At 42.6% G+C, this 23,777-nt stretch overlaps 1 protein-coding gene across 5 annotated transcripts in view; it reads right to left on the bottom strand.

Moving 5' to 3' along the window:
* dgkh (diacylglycerol kinase, eta) overlaps window positions 1-23,777 on the bottom strand; it is a 100,726-nt gene that overhangs the window by 64,294 nt on the left and 12,655 nt on the right. For all 5 annotated transcript variants that reach the window (XM_041868574.2, XM_041868583.2, XM_041868591.2 and 2 more), the window contains one exon: window positions 1,674-1,784. In XM_041868574.2, coding sequence (XP_041724508.1) covers window positions 1,674-1,784 — 111 coding nt within the window. The remainder of the gene's footprint in view (window positions 1-1,673; window positions 1,785-23,777) is intronic.

Raw genomic sequence — 23,777 nt, 5'->3', positions numbered from 1 at the left:
TAAATGCCAGCAGGACTGTAGCCCTCGAGGACTGACGTTACAGCCTTAAAGTCTAGAGCCTAATGCCTTCAAAGTGAGTAAAGAGCCTTAAATTGGAGTCTAGAGGTTTAAATCAGAGTCTACGGGTGGGCTGAGCGAGGATGGAATGGTACTAAGGTGGTCCGGTCGTGGCGCTGCAGCTGACCCGTATTGACATCAGACCTTCTTCGGATCCGCTAGACGGTGGAGTGCGGCGAGGCCCTGCCCAGCACACGGACAGAACCCTCCAACATACACGACTCCTGGAAACGCTGCGCAGTGCCCGCTCCTGCCACCGGGCCAGGACACTGCCAGTCTGAGAGGTCAGGGGTTGGGGTTAGAGGTTAGGGGTTAAATGGAATGCCAGACTGCCACAGCATAGGGAAGTGCAGGAGAGGGTGGTTAGAAAGACTGGAAGCTAGGATTAGAGGTAACGGGTTAAGTTGTGGTCCTCTGTAGCTCAATTGGTAGAGCATGGCGCTTGTAACGCCAGGGTAGTGGGTTCGATCCCTGGGACCACTCATACGTTAAAAAAAATGTATGCACACATGACTGTAAGTTGCTTTGGATAAAAGCGTCTGCTAAATGGCATAATATATTATATTATATATTATATTAAGTTGCAGGACTCCTGCCAACGAGCCAAGGGGGAGGGTTTGGGTCTGGGGTTATGGAGGTAATGGGGTTAGGGGTTATGCGGTTCTGGGTCAGAGAGTTAGGGAAAACAATTATGAGGGTTAGTTCTGGGGGTAAGAAAGTTAGATGTTATGTGGGTTAGGGGTAAAGGTTTGGCAGGCTGCCAGCAGCAGGAGAGGGAAGTCAGGGTTAAGGGTCAAAGGGTAGAGGGGTAAGACGTTTTTGGGATAGGGGTTCTGAGTATATAGTTAGGGGTAAGGGCAGTCTTCAACCCTGGTCCTGGAGAGCTACAGGATTTGTTGCTGTCTCTTGTTCCAACCCTGCATTAACACACCTGGTTCAACTAGCAAAGGCTGTGACATAGAGCTCGCCAGCTTGTAGTCCTAAAACACGGAAATTAGTTACCTCTGGCTTGTTCAGCCATCCCTATGGGGAAAATGAATGGGGAAAGTATAGGGTTTTGGGATAAACACAGAAAATCAGGTCTGAGGTTAACACAGGCTTTGGAGATTTTATACGTTTTGTTCTATGAGATAATATCAGTCATTTAACATGACCTTTATGAATTATGAAGCCTTTATCTGCTTTATGTGCTTTTTTTGATTACATAAATGCTTCAAAATTCACAAAAAGTGACCTTGGCTGATGAAGATTATCTCATAGACATTTTTTATAAGATTACATTTTACATTTTAGTCATTTAGCAGACGCTCTTATCCAGAGCGACTTACAGTTAGTTAGGTGAGTGCATACATTTTTCAAGATCTCTTAAGTCTGTGTTTATTTTCGGTGTTTATCCAAAAACCCTACAAAAACTCCATTAACTTTTCCATAGGCTTTGTTCAACAAACCATGGCAGAGTTAGTGCATACAGAGAGACGTGATTACTTTTGCTCTCTATATAGGGTGGCTATCTGTCATGTGCTTTTGCTGGGCCTCTAAACTAGGCTAATATGGGAGTCAGTGAGAGACAGTTAATAGTTTTTCTGACTGTGTGTGTGTGTGTGTGTGTGTCCTACCTTAGCATCTTTGGCATAGTAAAGTGTGCGTCCTCTCAGTTTGAAATAGCGTTTTTTCCACCTCTGGAATGAACTTGTCTGTTTCAGCAACAGTCCCTCTTTCACACTGGTCTAGAGAGCGAGAGCGAGAGCGAGAGAGAGAGAGAGAGAGAGAGGGGGGAGAAGAACATTGTTAAATGTATCTTCAATTCACCATGAATTGTCTGAACAGAGAACTAAACTAACCCCAACCCCTGTTTTAATACAGGAATTAATACAATTGACAAATATCACATAACCGAAAACACTGACACACACACCTGTGGAGCCTAGCACATGTTATATCCTCCAGGTAAGGGCATGTATGAGCTCTGTGTTAATCCCAGTGACTGGCAGAGTTATTCCTTCTCCCCCCATGGAGCATGCACACACAAACACACACACACACTCAGTGTCCAAGCCTCACTGGGCACTGACCACACCTCTGTGTTTATCTACAGGAAACTCTGCTGAGATAAAAGTGTGTGTGTGTGTGTGTGTGTGTGTGTGTGTGTGTGTGTGTGTGTGTGTGTGTTCAATTTCATGCATGGGAGAGGAAAGACAGGCTAAACAACAGAGAAGAAAGGAAGGCCATTACAGATCCATTGCTTCTCTGACCCACTATAAACACACATCACTCACATTCAGGCCCGACAGAGAGAGCGAGGGAGGGAGGGGAGAGAGAGATGGAGGGAGGGAGGGAGGGAGGAGAGAAAGAGAGAGGGAGGGAGGAGAGAAAGAGAGAGGGAGGGAGGGGAGAAAGAGCACGAGAGAGAGAGGAGCATTTCATTCACTAGTTCTAACCCTCTGTTGAACTCAGTGGTTTGAACATGTTTTAACCCCTTTAACTAAATAAGCATCTGTCTTCTACTCTGAAGTTTGAAGTTTCTTTAAGAGACCGTCATAATGTGGAAAAGAAGAGTGTTTGAACACATTTCCCCATTATAAGCTTTTTCATGGGACTTTTACAGGCAAACCAGACAGAGAGAGAGAGGTGTATGTACTATGTGCATCCTGCAGGTTATCCTGTCTCTGGGACTCCTTTGGTGGAGCCCCTGTGACACCTTAGATCAGCTTTTTACTTCCGACAGTAAACATGGGTCCCTATAAAATCAGAGTTGCAGAAAACACGGACAGAATCACGGAATCCAGACATTAAAACGGCATTCAACAATATTTAAAAAACGTATTGAACTTAGTAGGAAATTTAAAACGTGTGATATTGAAAGTGAAAACCTGAAAAAAACGGGGAAAAACAGAAACCTGGAAAAACAAAACGGAATTTGGGAAAAAACGAAATGGGGCCTAAACACACACACACTCACACACAGAAACGCTGGGTGAAGAACAGCACTCTGGGGGCACACAGGGGAGAGGGGCACACACACACACACACACAGGGAGGGCTATTTTTAGCAGAGGAAATGTGCTCTCTGAGGGGAGAATTACAAACAGAGATGGAGGTTCGGAGATGACATCCTGCCTGTCCACCAGCTGTGTCAACCTAAACACAGCACTCCATCCGCCAAACTGTCTCGCTAAGGACATACAGGCTGGCTACGGCTAACTCACTGGCTCACTAACGACATACAGCCTGGCTACGGCTAACTCACTGTCTCACTAACTAACACAGCCTGGCTGTAGCTAACTTACTGTCTCGCTAATGATGCACAGCCGACAGCTAACTACACATACCCTCGCTATCACTAACTGCACATTTTGTAGAGGAAACTATTTTGAGCAAATTACTTGAAAATTACTGATTTCCAGTGAAGGGGAATACATAAAGAAACTCTGCGAACATTGGTGATGTGACCAGAGTTGAGCAAGGTTCTGATCCTAGATCTGTGGTTAAGGGCAGCTTCTACTTCTAGCCCATGCAGAGAGGCCCCAAGCCAAACACTGGCCACTCGGCTTGACTGTTTACATGCTTCAAATATGAATTCCCTCACTTTATGTAGCAGAGTTTAAAGCCTAAATACCTCAACTGGATTAAGGTGAAATACCGCATTACGGACTACCTTATAAGGCAATCGCTGCTCGCCTGTGACGACTATCAAAGAACCAGCGCGTAAGGATTGAAATACCGAGGGACAGACATAGCGTATGAAGTCATAGCCTTGTTATAGAACCACTAGGGGAGGTAGTAAGGTCTGCACTAGAAACATCCTTTGACAATGTGACAGGGGTAGGTAGGTAGGCAACTAAAAAAGGGGTTTGGTCACTTCTGATAAATGTGCTAAACACACACAATGGTCCTGACACTACATGAAGGAGCGTTTCTCCTCTCATAATGCACTCAAGTCACTCATCTAAAGGTCAGAGCAGGTCTACACAGATGAGCTCACTGTCCAATGAGCAGGCTGCATGGCTAATCCAATCAGAGCTCTCAGAACACAGGGTTGACTGAAAGACATCATGAGAGCCACATGACCGAGAGAGAGGATAGCAGCAGGAGGGTAAAACTACCAGAACCACAGTACGATGACTAAACGTTTAGAGTGCAAAGCTACAAACACCACTGTTTACACATTATACTTTGTTTAAAGTACTATACTTACTTTACTAGAAATATTGGACAAGGCTGAAACAAGCTTGCAGACCAGCTTGTAGGTTTCTTCTACTAGGAAAAGAGGCCAGAGTGGAGATGGTGACAGAGAGCAAGACTGCTGCAAAAGTCCCTCATAACAAAGTCAGAAGTATAACTTTTTTGCCAGTCAAGAGAAAAAGTAGCTTTGCTCCAGTTTGCTGTTCTATTTTCTAGTTTGTCCCTCCTTGGCCCCCATAGTTCCTCTCCTTGTCTCCATCTCCTTCCTGTGGCCAACTGGGCCAGAAGCAATCTATTATTAGCCTGTTCCTCTGCTACACACACATACACACACGTTTCCCTGTTACTGGGGAGGGCAGGGCTGCCAGACAGAACTGAACTAACCTTACCACCAAGTAATGTACACGCACACACACCTCTCCCTAGCCTGAATATTGAAACACACACAATGGACAAAGGCTGAGCTCGAATGAGTCCAGCAGCTGTGCTGTGGGGATAAGAGCGGAGCAGGCAGGAGTTCCCTGAAAGAGTAAATGAAGAGAACAGGCCTGCATCCTGTCCCTGAGGATATCATATCCAGCCTCTAGTCTGGCTGCTACACTGATACAGTTAGGACACAAACCAGCTCCTAACACCAGCCATATCCCCCTAGCCACAAGCCTGCTACAGGGGCACAAACCAGCACCTATAGCTCCTAATGCCATGCCTCTTTTTAGAGGATAACCATATCCCTGAGCCCTCTGCCCAATACAGTACCACACACATCAGTCTTAGCCTGTGTCTCTACTGTAAAAGGACTCAGCCTCAGGGTGAAAATTGAGCTTAACAGCCATTGATGTATATCTGATAAGCACCGGACATATATCTCTGCTGCTTCTAACCTAACAGAATCCAGAGCCACAGGGCATCCTTCCTGATTCTGTCCAATCATTGCAGAGCCACATATGTCTCTGCTTCTACCCTATCAGAGCTCATAGCCACAGGGTTTATTTCGTCTGCCTGCCATGCACACACTCCTGGCTAGCAGAGGAGAGGATAGGCCAAAGACCTTCTGACCAGCACAGCCACTCACCTTTAAATCAGGGATAAGGAGCCTGGAGTGGGGTCTGGACAGAGATAACATGCGTGCACACACAAACACACACACATACACATACACACACCGTCCAAAAGGCTACAAGGAAACACACTGTCTGATTCTAATGGGCCTCAGAAGTCAATTTATGGCCATGCTAAAAAGGACAGTTTCATATGGTAGTGCTAGGTCTAGGAAGGGAGCTGTTAGGGATTCTAGTACAATAGTCCAGTTCAATGGACAGGTAGTGACATAGAATGATGAATGATTTTTTTCAGTTTCAGAAAACCAGTCACTGAGCTTTGTAGCTCGGATCCAAATACACAGTAGGCTACACTTCAATTCCTCCATTCATAAAAAGCCAAAAGGTTGTTTTTGAGCCGACCGGAGTCTGTGTAACGAGACAGTTTTACTGAAGGCCTGAGCTATGTCTTCATGGTGACACATGTTTCTGCTTTAGGCCTGTCAAAGCCAGATGTAGGGAAAGGGGAACACATTCAACCAAAATGTGCCTAATGCATTTAACCCAACCCCTCTGGATCAGAGATGTGGAGGGGGCTGCCTTAAACGACATCATCAGCGCCCAGTTGTTGTTGGGGGTTAACTGCCTTGCTCAAGGGCAGAACAGCAGATTTTTCCACCTTGCCGGCTCAGGGATTCAAACCAGCAACCTTTCAGCTACTGGCCCAATGCTCTTAACTGCTAGGCTACCTGCCAATTACAGTAGCCTCCTCTTAGAATAATGTAGCAAATTCACACAACATAACTGGTTCGGCACATCTTCACGTCCAAATCTGTAAACCCCGGTTCAGATACAACAGCCGACATAAGACGATACAAGACAAAACTAACACGTTTTAGAATTGTGTGTTGAAGAACAACTGACTGAAGACCGGGCATTCAGATCAATAAGACGAGATGCACAGTTGAGACCATTTCCACGGTAACGGTGCTTCTTTCAATGACGTGATGAAACTTTGAAACAAAGTTGTCCCTTGTAGCAAGTTATTGCAGCAAACCAGAAACACTATACACTTTCTGACTTGTCAGAGAAATATCAGCAAGCTAGGCTAGCTGCTTGTCTGAACACAGAATGTCAGCGCACTGTTCTCTGATTGGTTAAAGTGTCACGCTACTCCCACTCCCCCGCTCCGGCACTCGACGGAGGTTCCTGAGAAGTCACTGCCAGGACTGGCACGGGGAGTGGGCCCGATTCCTTCCCTGGATTCCTCAATCGGGCCCACTCCCCCTGCCAGTCCTGGCAGTGACTTCTCAGGAACCTCCGTCGAGTGCCAGAGCGGGGGAGTGGGCCCGATTCCTTCCCTGGGCAGAGTACGCCCAGAATTCATTGCGTCACTCCTCCACCGGGCTGACTCCCTTCCAGTGTGTTCTGGGTTATCAGCCAGCCCTGGCTCCATGGACCCCGAGCCAGACTGAAGCTCCTGCGGTGGACGAGTGGTTCAGGCGCGAAGAAGAAGTCTGGAACGATGCCCACGTGAGGCTCCAGGGCGCCGTCCGCCACCAGAAGGAGCAGGCAGATCGCTACCGCATTGAGGCTCCCGTGTTCCATCCTGGTGAATGAGTCTGGCTCTCCACCAAGAACCTCCCGCTCCACCTGTCCTGTAAGAAGCTGAGTCCCCGGTTTGTGGGGCCATTCAAGGTCCTCCGGAGGGTCAACGAGGTAACAGATTACAACTCCCCACTAACTACCAGATATCACCATCTTTTCATGTTTCCCTCCTCAGGCCGGTGGTTCCTGGTCCCCTGGCTGATGCCGTCCCCCACTGGGTCGGCTCCAGTACCTGGTGGACTGGGAGGGGTACGGTCCAGAGGAGCGGTGTTGGGTTCCGGTGGATGACATTCTAGAACCCAACATTATCCAAGATTTCCACCTTCGTCGTCCGGACCGGCCCGCTACTTGCCCTTGGGGCCATCCTGTTGTTTATGTTTCCATGTCAGACGCTTCTCTTCTTTTGTATCGTTCCATGTTCATTATTATTAAACTCACTAACTGCACTTGTTTCCTGACTCCCTGTGCCTACGTACCATAAAGGGACCTTCAGCTAAGATTTGAAATGTTGAATATTGGAAACTCCAGGAGCCGACATGAGACGTTCTAAAACTAGACCGTTCAGATCAAGCAAACTTTGTTCTAAAACTCCTTAAGACCATCGCGAGTCTCATCTCTTGTGTCTGAACTGGGCTTAAGACTCTTTTACAAAAACACACACCCCTTAAGGAAAAAACACATTAATTTCTCATGTGATCACGTGATTTAATGTGAAGTTAATGTGACAACATCTGACAACATGTGAACCAACATGTGATAACATGAACTACACGTGACAACGTTAGCACACGTGAGAACATGATCTCATGTGAAATAAAATTTCAACATGTGATACCATGAATATGATACTGTATTTTTACAGCTAAATTAAGGTATTAACCTTTTTCTGAAGTGGGCTAAATCAGAGTCACACAGAGTGATTCTTGGTAGTCTCAAACAAATCTAGTTTGAAACAAAAGTATGTACAGTTGAAGTCAGAAGTTTACATACACTTAGGTTGGAATCATTCAAACTCGTTTTTCAACCACTCCACAAATTTCTTGTTAAAAAACTATAGTTTTGGCAAGTCGGTTAGGACATCAACTTTGTGCATGACACAAGTAATTTTTCCAACAATTGTTTACAGACAGATTATTTCACTTATAATTCACTGTATCACAATTCCAGTGGGTCAGAAGTTTACATACACTAAGTTGACTGTGCCTTTAAACAGCTTGGAAAATTCCAGAAAATGATGTCCTGGCTTTAGAAGCTTCTGATAGGCTAATTGACATAATTTGAGTCAATTGGAGGTGTACCTGTGGATGTATTTCAAGGCCTACCTTCAAACTCAGTGCCTCTTTGCTTGACATCATGGGAAAATCAAAAGAAATCAGCCAAGACCTCAGAAAAAATATTGTAGGCCTCCACAAGTCTGGTTCATCATTGGGAGCAATTTCCAAACGCCTGAAGATACCACGTTCATCTGTGCAAACAATAGTACGCAAATATAAACACCATGGGACCACGCAGCCATCATACCGCTCAGGAAGGAGGGGCGTTCTGTCTCCTAGAGATGAACATACTTTGGTGCGAAAAGTGCAAACCAATCCCAGAACAACAGCAAAGGACCTTGTGAAGATGCTGGAGGAAACAGGTACAAAAGTATCTATATCCACATTAAAACGAGTCCTATATTGACATAACCTGAAAGGCCGCTCAGCAAGGAAGAAGCCACTGCTCCAAAACTGCCATAGAAAAGCCAGACTACGGTTTGCAACTGCACATGGGGACAAAGATCGTACTTTTTGGAGAAATGTCCTCTGGTCTGATGAAACAAAAATAGAACTGTTTGGCCATAATGACCATCGTTATGTTTGGAGTAAAAAAAATGTTTTATACTGGCCCCCCGTGGGAATCGAACCCAAAACCCTGGCGTTGCAAACGCCATGCTCTATCAACTGAGCTACATCCCTGCCGGCCATTCCCTCCCCTACCCTGGGCGACGCTGGGCCAATTGTGCGCCGCCCATGAGTCTCCCGGTCTCGGCCGGCTGTGACAGAGCCTGGATTCGAACCAGGATCTCTAGTGGCACAGTTAGCACTGCGATGCAGTGCCTTAGACCACTGCGCCACTCAGGAGTAATTACACCAGCTCTGTCAGGAGGAATGGGCCAAAATTCACCCAACTTATTGTGGGATGCTTGTGGAAGGCTACCCGAAACGTTTGACCCAAGTTAAACAATGTAAAGGCAATGCTACCAAATACTAATTGAATGTATGTAAACTTCTGACCCACCAAATACTAATTGAATGTATGTAAACTTCTGACCCACTGGGAATGTGATGAAAGAAATAAAAGCTGAAATAAATCATTTTCTCTACTATTATTTGGACATTTCACATTCTTAAAATAAAGTGGTGATCCTAACTGACCTAAGACAGGGAATATTTATTAGGATTAAATGTCAGGAATTGTGAAAAACTGAGTTTAAATGTATTTGGCTAAGGTGTATGTAAACGTCCGACTTCAGCTATACTTCACACACGGTTATGGGCTTAACAAAAATAAGACACCTGTACCATGTCAGATATAGAGTTTAAATGTATTACATTTTGAGTTTGCATCCCAATATTACACTTTATATACATCACAGTCACTGAAATATAAGAAAACTGTTTAACACAGAAACACCAGATTTTCGTTGTAGAAAAAAATAAACATCTTTATTAATGATGAAATTATTAATAACATTCGACCCATGGGGCCAAAGAGAGCGCTTATAGTCATTGACTGCCAGAAACGGCTACAGTGAAAGTACAGTATGATGATTACTTGGGACTCAACCTCACTTGAGATTGGAACTCAAAACCTCTTGGTTGCTAGCTACCTGAAGTTCCTGCTGCGCCACCAGGCCTGTGGACATAATGGAGATCGGCTATATATTTATTGCCAAAAATACATTTCTGCACTTTGCCTAACGTTGCAGAAAACATTCTGTAAACATATAAAACAACTTGAAGGTGTTACTTGAACGGCCTTCCAACTGATAATTTCTAGTGGTAATCATCCTGAGCTCACACTTCTCCCACATGCTGACCTCTGACGTCACCTGCTAAGGTAATTACCTTTATAACAGCATTTTCGCAGTTAAATGCAATGAAGACTATAATTTGTTTACAAGCATGATAGCTGTAGTTTTAGTTTACGCAGCTTGTTGGCCATTAGCCAATCAGCGTTCCTCAACGAGTTCAAAGAACGTGAATGTATCCAACTGGTATTCACGATTTCACAACTGGTAAATTCCCACCTCCCACATGGTTACGAACACTATATTGGGTAGAAAAATGTCCCATTATACAACATTATCCACACATGTACCCTTTAAAGGTACCAACCAGTACTATGTGAGTTCATACAGTATGTGACCCACCACCTGGATTCGGTCCTATGTAGCAAAATTCGAAATTGTGATTTTTACATTGGATAAAAGTAGAGACTCAGAGCTAGAAAATGGTATATCATACACTGTATGGGAAAGTCATTCTGCTTTGAAATTTGATACAATTGTAACCCCACTTTTGAGAAAATGGCCCGTGAATGTTTTGGTACACCTACTGGAGAGCTCCTCTTTGTCTACACCCATTCAGCATCGTTCACACCCTCTTAAGCCTTTGCTCCACCCATCTCTTTAAGGATTCACATATGAATGTAGTAAATAACTAAAGATTTCAAGACTAAAACTGGTGAAAGTAGTAACAAAAAGTCATAGTCATAAAAATACACTTGATCTAGTCCTTGGCCTATATCCTAATCTGACTTTATTGCAGGTCATGTTGTTCTTCACATTACCGTCTCTGGTAAACACACACTATATCAAATAAAATCTAAGTATATTTGTAAAATGCATAGGATACAGAAGGTATAAACGGTACAGTGAAATGGTTACTTGCATAGTGGAGTCATTTGTTTAGACATGTAGCTAGCTAGCTAGATAAACATAATCCTAACATTAATCTGCAGGTAGCGAAAGCTAACCAACTAGGTTCAATGTTAGTGTAGTGTCTGAAGGTCTATGATTTTGCTGACGTTTGCAAATGGTGTAATAGATTAACTTTACTCTGCTTTGCTGAAGCATCTGGAAAGCATTGCTACATAGGCTTCTTGGAATAGAGGACATTTGGAGATGTGGGGAGGCCAGGGATTGGTCTATCAAAAACCACCCATCTTATGTTACATAGGATATAAATACCATGTTTTAAACAAAGGACAGGGAGGAACAACATATTAGAGATTGGGTCAGTTGTTCTCCGGACTTCTGCAGGAGTCTGTAAATTGATACTGTGACCTTTGATGTAATAAACCATTATAATCAAGGACAGTGTCAGCGGATTTCTTGTCATCACAGCATAATTAGCATCGTTGTCTCGGACACCACAGAATGGCGAAGAGGATTTGAGACGTGTTGCGTCTTTTCTCAGCGTTCCATTCATGGGCGCCGAGCTGACTCCCGCTCAAGAGGCATGCAGATACGGTGAGCTTTCTCACAACTTTGGGCGCTGGTCAGTTCGTGTGCTTGTGTGTGTGTGTGCGTTGGGGGGATGTACCGTTTTTGGACTTGCGTGTGCGCTTTGCTGTTATTTGCTGTGGGATGAGAATCCGTTCTAAATTTCTAAATTTGTTTGCGTTGGGAACAACGCAAACAGGGGGGAGTGTCTATAGGAATTGCTAACACTGGGCACACAGATATTTGGCTTGAATAAAATTAAAAGGAGTGTCCAGGAATAGCATGAAGGAATAAGGCCAGGAAATAAGGAAAAAGTATACTTTTAGGACGTCGCTGATTTAAGGAAGCCCTCAAACGAGGCGATCATTAAGATGGGCCATAAATCCTAGGAGAGTCACTAGGTTGACTTTCGGGTCAGTTCTGGGAACTGTGAGTTTGTGGAAGGTACATTCAATTGCACGTTACCTCTCGACATATAGTTGACGAGGTATATGTTCGAAGTAACCTCTCATTGAATATCTGCAACTCACGGTAGCAGAAATTTAGGAAGGAACAATAAGAAATAAGGAGCGACGGTAGCATGCTTAGTGTATTGTATGAACGGATGCATTCTTGTTGAATTGTGTGTGTGTGAGAGAGAGAGCCTATGCGTATGTGTATAAAAGGGGAGGTCTCTGCTGTGTGTCGACTAAGGCTATGACAACAGGGGTTTTAGTTTTTTTGTAAGGAAATATGTTAGTTAAGGTTAAAACCTTACGAGTCTCCATTAGAGAGAACGTTAATACTTGTTAACTATATATGAGCCACCGGGAGGACCTTTGATTCTATAGAAGAGAACGTTTAATAATTGTTAACTATATATGAGCCACCGGGAGGACGTTACGGTTAAAACCTTATATGAGTCTCTATAGAAGAGAACGTTTAATAATTGTTAAAAAACTATGAGCCCCTGGGAGGACGATTATTTGTAATGGATAAGAAAATAACTATAAATCTGCAGATTAGAATAAGTGAAGATAAGAAACTTCGAAGTAGGATTTGTGTTCTATGTTCTGTGTTGGTTTGTGAGTTTTGTTAAGTGTTACTGTTTGTCTGTGTTGGAAATAACAGAGGGACAGCTGGTCTGTCTGCTTTCTGTTGTTTAGCTTGGAGAGAGCTGCTTGGAAGAGCTCCTTTCACTCTGAAATCGCATTGGTGAATGAGCTGCGCATGTGTGGGATTTTATGAGTTTAGAGTTACGTAGAGCAAATATGCCACTACCCTGCCTGCACTGAGCTGCTGTGACATGCAGACAGAGAAGAATGGGGGAGATTTTGAATACGCACAAATAACGTATTCTGTTTGATAAGTGGCTGTTGCTTAACTATGAAACTATTTGATTGAGATCTATTGAATTTATAAATGAGAAGATATGTTGACGGATAAAAAAATGAATAAATAAAATAAAATAAAAATGTTCTTGCGCTATTTATAATATTCCTGAGTTAAGCTGTTTGCTTATTTCTTAGCGCGAATGTGAACATACAGTGGGGAGAACAAGTATTTGATACACTGCCGATTTTGCAGGTTTTCCTACTTACAAAGCATGTAGAGGTCTGTAATTTTTATCATAGGTACACTTCAACTGTGAGAGAAGGAATCTAAAACACAGTCCAGAATCCAGAAAAAATCCAGAAAATCACATTGTATGATTTTTAAGTAATTAATTTGCATTCTATTGCATGACATAAGTATTTGATACATCAGAAAAGCAGAACTTAATATTTGGTAGAGAAACCTTTGTTTGCAATTACAGAGATCAAACGTTTCCTGTAGGTCTTGACCAGGTTTGCGCACACTGCAGCAGGGATTTTGGCCCACTCCTCCATACAGACCTTCTCCAGATCCTTCAGGTTTCGGACTGTCGCTGGGCAATACGGACTTTCAGCTCCCTCCAAAGATTTTCTATTGGGTTCAGGTCTGGAGACTGGCTAGGCCAATCCAGGACCTTGAGATGCTTCTCACGGAGCCACTCTTTAGTTGCCCTGGCTGTGTGTTTCGGGTCGTTGTCATGCTGGAAGACCCAGCCACGGCCCATCTTCAATGCTCTTACTGAGGGAAGGAGGTTGTTGGCCAAGATCTCGCGATACATGGCCCCATCCATCCTCCCCTGAATACGGTGCAGTCGTCCTGTCCCCTTTGCAGAAAAGCATCCCCAAAGAATGATGTTTCCACCTCCATGCTTCACGGTTAGGATGGTGTTCTTGGGGTTGTAATCATCCTTCTTCTTCCTCCAAACACGGCGAGTGGAGTTTAGACCAAAAAACTATATTTTTGTCTCATCAGACCACATTACCTTCTCCCATTCCTCCTCTGGATCATCCAGATGGTCATTGGCAAACTTCAGACGGGCCTGGACATGCGCTGGCTTGAGCAGGGGGACCTTGCGTGTGCTGCAGGATTTTAGTCCATGATGGCGTAGTGTGTTACTAATGGTTTTCTTTGAGACTGTGGTCCCAGCTCTCTTCAGGTCATTGACCAGATCCTGCTGTGTAGTTCTGGACCAGAGCATATGAGCGGAGTGGAGCGGGAGCGAGCGTGGAGCGTGAGCGGACGGATTTTGAACAGAGCGCAGAGCGGCAATTTTAAAAGGACGGAGCGTCGCCCTATGTCCCGCTCCAATTTCGCTCGCTCACACCAAGAGTCTGAAGCATGCTCAAGCCTGACCCAGAATCCATCTGTTTAATTTAATTTGTGTCGTCCAAGAATTTGTATTTTATAGAGCGAGGAGCAGCAACAAGAGAAAAGCGTTGAGGAATTCAAAAGTTTATTCACTGCAGGCAAAGGCCCAACCATAACAAGGGAGAGAAAAAGAGAGCTGGATGTAGCATTTTTTAAAATGATTTTCATGGACTATGAACCGCTGAGTAAAGGAGAACGCGAAGGGATGCAACACTTCGCCAGTGCAGCTCAACCGGGCTACACCCCCCCCCCAAGAATCTATGATAAATCAGTACTTTACTTTGTCAAATTTACATCTGAGATGCCCCATTCACATGCTTCAGCTGGCGATCAAAAACGCCGTTAACGAGCACGACAACATTAATAGGCTGTTAGTGAAAGTCGGGCACCTGGTGAAAAGTGTACGCAAGAGCACAGAGGAAACCGACCAATTAGGTGTCCGCCCCACAAATGCCTGCGCCATTCGATGGAGCAGCCAGCTGCGGATGATTCAGTCGTTCATCCGGTTGTTCCAAAAGGACCCGTTATGGCAAAACAAACTCAAGTCTAATGTTGCTAACATCACCCTGAATCAAGTACCGCAGCTGACGCACCTTGTCCGTGTGCTGACACCACTAGCAGACCTAACAGACAAAATGCAGAAGGAGCTGGGGAACCTGGGGATGATCCTCCCTGCTGTCACAGAAATCAAATCCCTGCTCACCGATTACACTCACGCTGCACTTCCAATGGGCATCGCTGCTTTTGCAGAAACATTGGCAAACAACGTGTCAATTCGCTATGGAATATACTATACTGATTAACATCTCATTTTAGCGTCAGTGTTAGATCCCCGTTTCAAGACAGAATGGATAATCCGAGATGAGTCTGTATGCAACAAATTTGGGGAGATAAAGTAAGGCTATGGTTTAAGCTAAAAGTGAAATACATGCAGATTTCGTTCCTTTTTTGGAGTGAGCGGGGGCGATTTGAGTGGAGCGCGATGCAAACTGCGTTGAGCGATAATGAGCGGACTGGCCTGATGTGGCTTTGAGCGGGGGGAGCGGAGGGGTGAACAACTCCGTGAGCGAGGAGCTGAGATTCTCACCGCTCCACTCCGCTCATATGCTCTGTTCTGGACTGATCCCTCACCTTCCTCATGATCATTGATGCCCCACGAGGTGAGATCTTGCATGGTGCCCCAGACCGAGGGTGATTGACCGTCATCTTGAACTTCTTCCATTTTCTAATAATTGCGCCAACAGTTGTTGCCTTCTCACCAAGCTGCTTGCCTATTGTCCTGTAGCCCATCACAGCCTTGTGCAGGTCTACAATTTTATCCCTGATGTCCTTACACAGCTCTCTGGTCTTGACCATTGTGGAGAGGTTGGAGTCTGTTTGATTGAGTGTGTGGACAGGTGTCTTTTATACAGGTAACGAGTTCAAACAGGTGCAGTTAATACAGGTAATGAGTGGTGAACAGAAGGGCTTGTTAAAGAAAAACTAACAGGTCTGTGAGAGCCGGAATTCTTACTGGTTGGTAGGTGATCAAATACTAATGTCATGCAATAAAATGCAAATGAATTACTTAAAAATCATACAATGTGATTTTCTGGATTTTTGTTTTAGATTCCGTCTCTCACAGTTGAAGTGTACCTATGATAAAAATTACAGACCTCTACATGCTTTGTAAGTAGGAAAACCTGCAAAATCGGCAGTGTATCAAATACTTGTTCTCCCCACTGTAGGTATGCATAAAATACTAAATTGTTGTCTGTTTCCTTTGTTCTTCTGTCATGTGAGAGACGAGAAGGAGGAGACAGAGAGAGAGAGAGGAGGTGCTGACCAGTGCGTCACGCGACAGTGTGTGCTGCCCCGGATCCAGTCCAATCAAGGCCAGTACTGCTCTGTTCACAAAACGTACTTTCCCATACAGGATATTGTGTGTGCCTAGCATATTTCATGTTGTGACAATTTAACAGGGACTTGGCAACAGACTGATCAATTAATGTAATTAAGAATTGAACATTGGAGTTTTTTGTGCATGGGTTGGTTTGATTAGAGTTGTGTTGGAAATCCAGCACTGACATTATTCTGTAAAATTAAAGTAATTGGGTGATTATTGGTTTGTGAGTGCTGTAGTGTTGCTGGATTACAGGTCTTTCTTTTTTGGATTGCTCTGAAGTTGACTAGTTTCCTTTACTTTTCCTGATCGGATGTGGTAAGATTGCCACTAATCAATAATTTGGTAAAATAAAATAAATAAAAATAAATGGGTATATTGATTAATTGACTAATTAATTACTTAATTAATTTAAATAAAATAAAATAAAAAATAAAAATAAAAGGAGGGAAACATAAGCTACATAGTCTAAAGTATTTTTTGGTTTACAAATTAATTGGTTTAAAATAATAATAATAATACAATAATTCACAATAAAGGAATATAAAATAGTTGTTACAATGGGGAAAAAGGACAAGCAGAACAACAAAAAGACCCCCACATTACGAGGAAGAAGTAGAGGACGTCTATCCTCAGCTTCCAGTGATCATTCAGGAGGGTGATTATTGCATCAGAGATGAAGATAAACGAATAATAGAGAGAGGACAAGCAGAAACGACCATAAAGATGAATCCAAACTCCAAAAGTAAGAAGAAAACGAGATGTCTGGAAACTATGGGTGGAGTGAGGTTCAGGAGGATGGAACTTGAAGATGATGATGATGATGATGATGATCAGAGTGATTCAGAAGAGATCATGGGTGGATATGACCCTGTGATCAGCCGGAGGTTGGCCAGAGTGGAAAGAAGGGGTGATGGAAGTTGGAAGAAGAAGAATACAAGAGATTCGATCTCTGATGAAAAGTGAAGATGGAGACAGCGATGGAGATTTGGAGATTAAAAGGTGCTTCATGTTCAAGAGGATTTTATCCTACAATGAAGGGAGCACAAGTAAGAAGATGATGCCAGTGATAATTCGAGGACAGAACCTGGAGTATAAGCCTTTGCAGAATACCGATATGTCAGATATACTTGAGAAGCTGCCTACTCTTCAAGATGGAGCATATCCTTGGATTTCTAAATTGGAAGAAATTACGGTGGGAACACAGTCTGCCATAGGAGACATTAAGATACTTTTGGCTAATCTCCTTGGGATTCCAGGTATGGGAGACATTTTTCAGAGAGCTGGACTTCATCGATATGTGGGGACTGCGGTGAATGATCCTGAATTGTTGGCTGCAAGTAGAAATCGGCTGTGGAGAGCACTGAAAGATATGTTTCCAACAAATGTGCATCCTGACAACATTCTGATTGACCCACTAGGACAACAAGAAAATCCGAGAGCCTATGTGTCAAGAGTTCATCAAGTGTGGAGAAATATTACCAGAATTGATCCAGATGTGAGTCAAATTGAGCAGTCAATTTTGAGAACTAAACTGCAGATGGGACTGCCCTCACCAGTAAGGAGCAAACTGGCAGAGGTGGATGGACTTGGAAGTATGACAAAAGGTGTCTATACAGATCATATAGCCCATCAAGTGGATCTGTACCGGAAAAAGGAACACAACCAGAAAGAACAGGACCAAGAAACTCTCAGAAAACTCAATCAAATACAACTGGTGGAGAATAAGAAGGAGAAGAAACAAGCTTTGGTTATGCAGAATCAGTGCGCACCAAATCAACAATCACTGCCACAGCTTCAACCGAACCAGGTCAAATGCAATTGTACCAGCCACAACTAGTGGTACAAGTTGTTTCATATTCATAGCCAGTTTCTGGACAGACACAGAATTGGAGAGGAAGAGGACGAGAAGGCTTAGGAAGAGGAAGAGGAGGAAGATTTAAGCCATACTTCCAGCAATCTTCAGAAGTGTGTTATAATTATGGACAGGTTGGTCACTTTGCCCGTGAGTGTAATGGGCCAGGAGGAAACACCAGAGGGAATTTCAGAGGAAGATACAGGGGCCAGTCAAGATCATCTGGAGGACCGGTGAACCCTTATAGGGACCCGGAGCAAGGATTCTAGAGGTGCCCAGAAGATCCGAAAGGGGGGTGTCAGCTGGTAGCATCAGGACCGGGAAAAGATCCAACAATTGAGGTGAAAGTAAACAAACAACCATTGGAAGTGATGGCGGAGAGCGGAGCTGCTTTTACCTGTGTTCGGCCTGAAGATGCTACACATCTCCCTATGTCGAATCAACTAATTAGGACAATCGGATTTGAGGGAGTGAAACAGCTGATTCCTCTTACGGAACCAATTGAGCTCTGCTAGGAACATCAGAAAATTACAATACCCATACTGGTATCAGAACATACACCTATTGCATTGTTGGGAAGAGATGCATTGTGTAAATTGAACTGTACAATAAAATGTACACCAGACGGCTGTCTGGTAGAAGTGCCAAAGGAAAAGGTTTACCAATTGTTGATGACGACAGAGATGGATTCTTCTTCAGTATTCTGGATTGGAAATCTCAGTGAAGATTTTTTGAAGCAGGCTAAGATATGGGAGAAATTCATTGTGGCAAACATGCCATGTGCGAGGCTTCCGGAATATCCATTTCATTGTACGCTCAAGTATTTCAAGAATGCTGCCCAATCGAACTCAGAGGAATGGTTGAGTCATCAACCAAAGAAAGTTCAACTCAGCTCATGTTGCATAATTTTAGGACCACAAGGAGCAGCTATGAAGATAAACACAGACGATTATCTGGATAAAGAATTTGAGATTGAGAAGAGTGTGCCACATGTGACTTTGTTGGTTTCTGAAGGCTATGAGCAGAAGCATATAGGAAAAATGATGACAGAAGCAGAGAAAGCTGTTTTCGTACCGATGAAAGAGAATTTGGCGATTTGGAGGAGTGAAGATCAGCGATTTCTCAAAATCATGATTTCGGCTCAAGGACAAGGAGAGCCACAAGCTGTACGGATGACACATGAATCTATTTGCAGTGCGAAGATGGATTCAGACCCTATGAAAGAGGAGATGTTGCAATAAGTTCCAGAATGTTTGTGGTCTCAACACAGTACTGATATTGGACTTGTGAAATCAGCCCAATTGAGGTGAAAGTTGAACTTCGACCAGGAGCCAGACCTCCTTGGAAGAATCAGTATCCATTGAAAGATGAAGTAATCCAAGGGACGAACCACAAATTGAAGGACTTTCGAAAGCAGGTGTTTTGAAGACAATAAAACAAATCCTCAGAGTAACACGCCTTTGTTGCCTTTGGAGAAACCATGAGGGGTTGATAGTAGCGCCTCTAGACCTATTAGGTCTGATGATTTAGGAAGCTATGGGTTAGCTAATGTTGCAAGGGGGGAGGTTAGGAGAAAGATCACAAAGGAGTATGGTTTTTGGGAACCATATTTGCTTTAACAGGTTGACTATATCATAGGCAGGTGCACAATCTGTCTGAAAAATAATGTTTGCAGGGGTGTGACAGTTTTTCTTGGTTATATTCCTACACCAAGAGGTGCATAAGATGTCCAACTAAGCTAAAAGATGCTCAGTCGGTTGCAAAGTTTTTGTGTAAAGAAGTCATAAGCAGGTGGGGATTTCCCGATTTAATATCCTCAGAAAAGGGGAAAGAGTTTTGTGGATAAATCAGTGAAATGGTTTTTGAAAAAATTGGGGAACAAAGTCAGACTAAAATGTTATGAAAACTAGGGTTGAAGTAACTCTTGGAAATTTTCAATATCTGATTGTGCGATGATTTTTACATTTCTTTACATATTATTGTGATATTTAGTATTTTCTTATGAATCAAAGGGGGGAAATGGAATGTGATTCATATATATATCATTTTATATATAATTTTTATATATCATTTTTATATTATTGTTGATATTGATGTTTTAATTTGCATGTGTTGTTTTGCAAAAGATACTGGTTGGTGTTTTCTTTTCTTCCAGAAGTATATGGGGATGTGTAGAGTGGGATTCAAATACTCAAACATGGACAATATGAATGGACTGGAGGAAGCGGAACAAGGAAGGTGTAGAAATGTTCAGATTCCATCATCGACGTTGCATTGAAAGTCGACACTGTGGAGGAGCTGCAGTGTATTGGACTACATTCCAGTGTTATATTCTTTCTGTATTCATTTTTTGAAGAATGATGTTTTCTGTTGTTGGATGCATGTGGGGACCTCAGATGTTTTTGTTTATTTCGTTGAAGCTTAGGGATATTGGGTCTAGGCAGGGACAGAGAGAATCCACAGGAGGGTCCGATGGGTCGACCAGCCTGAATGTGGACATTTTAAATTGTATTTTGTTTTCTGAGGTTTTCATTTGTATTCAATTGCATCATAGCTTAAAATGCATTGATAAAGATTTATAAATTGATCTGGAGTACTTAGGTGGTCGCCTGGAGCAGAGGGGCCGTGAGATAATTTTCCTGTCTTGATTGATTGATGGATATTTGGAATGAAAGCTGCCAGACAGGTTTTTCACTCTTACACTCCATAACAATTTATTTACACTCCATAACAATTTATTTACACTCCATAACAATTTATTTACACTCCATACAAAAATGTGTCTATATAAACATGTGTTTACTCTCCATAAATGTTGGTTTATTGCTAAAGTTACTCAAGAACAAAAATTGTTATTTGTCATAATCCTATTCTTTTTGTTTTCGAGACTTAATTAGTCTCGAAGGGGGGAAATATGTAGTGTCTGAAGGTCTATGATTTTGCTGACGTTTGCAAATGGTGTAATAGATTAACTTTACTCTGCTTTGCTGAAGCATCTGGAAAGCATTGCTACATAGGCTTCTTGGAATAGAGGACATTTGGAGATGTGGGGAGGCCAGGGATTGGTCTATCAAAAACCACCCATCTTATGTTACATAGGATATAAATACCATGTTTTAAACAAAGGACAGGGAGGAACAACATATTAGACATTGGGTCAGTTGTTCTCCGGACTTCTGCAGGAGTCTGTAAATTGATACTGTGATCTTTGATGTAATAAACCATTATAATCAAGGACAGTGTCAGCGGATTTCTTGTCATCACAGCATAATCAGCATCGTTGTCTCGGACACTACATTAGCTAGATAACTTACATTAGGCTATAACTATCAATGCAAATAACTTTCTGAGATACAAATAATATTACTGCACAGATCATACATATAACATTAGCTACTGTAGCGAACCAGCCAGCTAAGGTTAGCTAGCTAACTGTATGCTTTAACTTGCAATGAAAACAACTTTCTGACAAAATTAGAAACGTATAATATCTGAAAATGTAGCTAGACTCTTACCCGTATACGTGGATGAACGCTTATCCCTCTGTCATGGATGCCATGGTTGCCCTTAATATGAAGATGTAATCCGGAGACAGGTGTTTTATACAACAGCCTACTGTGTTCTCTTTTCGACTCTCTCCGCATTTGGGAATCATTTTTCTGCTTCCACCAGGCATTTTTCAAAACTCTGTAAACTTCTTCCGTGACAACAACACTGTTGATCGCCATTTCTCCTGATGACAGTGATGTGGGAAGACTCTACAATGTCTAGTTCAATGACAATCTTTTTACCTATATCAGGGATTCCCTCATCGTCTGATTCATGTTCGGGGTCAGAGAGAGTCAGCATGGCACGATCGTCCTCCAGAAAGCATTACAACTTTTTCCCACTGATCTTTGCCAATAGAGCTATTAACTTCAGGGCAGCAATGCAACACGTTTTCAGTTCTTTGTGATATCTTTCAAAAAAAGCTGCGGTAGAAAGGATTATCCAAAATACTGAGCAGCTCATGTTATAGGCCAAAGCGTGCTACATGGCAGACAAATCCAAACTCATCTCTCGGCATGTCCAGCCCATCCATTATCTCCGCCAATCATGGCTAACGGGAAGGTTCCTGTATTTTTCCATGGCTAAACCAACTAGGCTTGTAATTTAACCATTTTATTTGTATTTACAGATGGCATACACGTTTGTTATTAAGGCACATGAAAGTTCACATGTTCCAGAAGGCATTTCTGCCAAAAAAAAACATTTTGATTTTAAAAAACAACAACGTTTAAATGCCTCTCGTGTGAAGTAGTGATGTGCGACATACGCCTAGCTTCTTGAAACGGGTTACATATGTGTACATCTGAAAGTACCTTGTGTACCTTTTACTTTTTGTACACCAGGGAACAACACTGTACCGTAACGCAGTTACACCTCCGACACTGCCAAAACACCAGCTATGCGGGTGTCGGCTAGCGCGTGTTTACACTTGATCTGATTGAATCTAGGCCTTAATGTCAAGTGTCCCTGAGCATTGCTACTTTTTTGTTGTTGTTGTCAGATAAACGCACAATTATTGACTTGATTCTGGGCAAGTGCAGAAATGTATTCTTGCCAATAAATCTGTGGTCGGTCTCTGTCATGGCCACAGAGCTGGTGGCAAAGCAGGACATTCAGGTTGTTGGAGTCCAAGAGGTTGTGAGTTCAAATCCCAGGTGTGGTTGTGTCTCAAGTGTGCTAACCAATGTTGAGGTAAATTCCATTTAAGTTCCAGTCAATTCAGAAAGTAAACCAAATTCCACTTCCTAATTTCTGTCTATTTCCTGAATACAGTTTGTTGTTATATATTTACTTTAAAAATACAGTTCAGTTGTAGAAATACATTAAAAGTTGTTTCCACTATTTTCACTGCAACTCAGTAGCCGGTAACTTACTATAAAATAATAAGCGCATCTAAAGTATCCTATACATTTAAATGCAATTGCAACTAAGGCATGCAAAGTTAATTTGCAGGACGGGCCAAAAAGTAGCCTACCCAAGTACATTGCAATTGACAGTAAATATATAGCAAAACACTAATACAGTATCCTATTATTACTGTAGAAATGTACAGTAAAATGACTAAAATTTCACACAAAATTAACAGCAATTTTTAACAGTGTAGTTTCATGCTATCACATGTTGAACCACATGATTTCACATGTGGAAAATCACATGATTTGAAAACGTGTTTTTGGAACACTTCACATGACATTTCACATGTGAAATCATGTGAAAATGTGTTTTTGGGACATTTCATGTGTTTTTTGATCACTTCACATGTGACATTTCACATGTGAAATCATTTTCATGTGTTATCGCTGTTCAGCTAAAGTATGACCACACCTGGGATATGATACCCCAACCTCTGGATTAGAGATACACAGACCTTTCTGCTGCGCCACAAAGTCTGTAGCATTCCCATACACATTCAATGCCTATAATACATCTCTGACTTTTCTCTCATCATTGATTACATTTACTTATTTCAGCAATTTGAGGGTTTTCTGTATACAGTGGGGGAAAAAAGTATTTAGTCAGCCACCAATTGTGCAAGTTCTCCCACTTAAAAAGATGAGAGAGGCCTGTAATTTTCATCATTGGTACACGTCAACTATGACAGACAAATTGAGAAAATAAAATCCAGAAAATCACATTGTAGGATTTTTTATGAATTTATTTGCAAATTATGGTGGAAAATAAGTATTTGGTCACCTACAAACAAGCAAGATTTCTGGCTCTCACAGACCTGTAACTTCTTCTTTAAGAGGCTCCTCTGTCCTCCACTCGTTACCTGTATTAATGGCACCTGTTTGAACTTGTTATCAGTATAAAAGACACCTGTCCACAACCTCAAACAGTCACACTCCAAACTCCATTATGGCCAAGACCAAAGAGCTGTCAAAGGACACCAGAAACAAA

The sequence above is a fragment of the Coregonus clupeaformis genome, chromosome 4 (genome assembly GCF_020615455.1).
Source record: "Coregonus clupeaformis isolate EN_2021a chromosome 4, ASM2061545v1, whole genome shotgun sequence".
NCBI classification, from domain to species: Eukaryota; Metazoa; Chordata; class Actinopteri; order Salmoniformes; family Salmonidae; genus Coregonus; species Coregonus clupeaformis.
The sequence above is the reverse complement of the archived record's forward strand: the minus strand, read 5'-3'. Positions and strand labels throughout refer to the sequence as shown.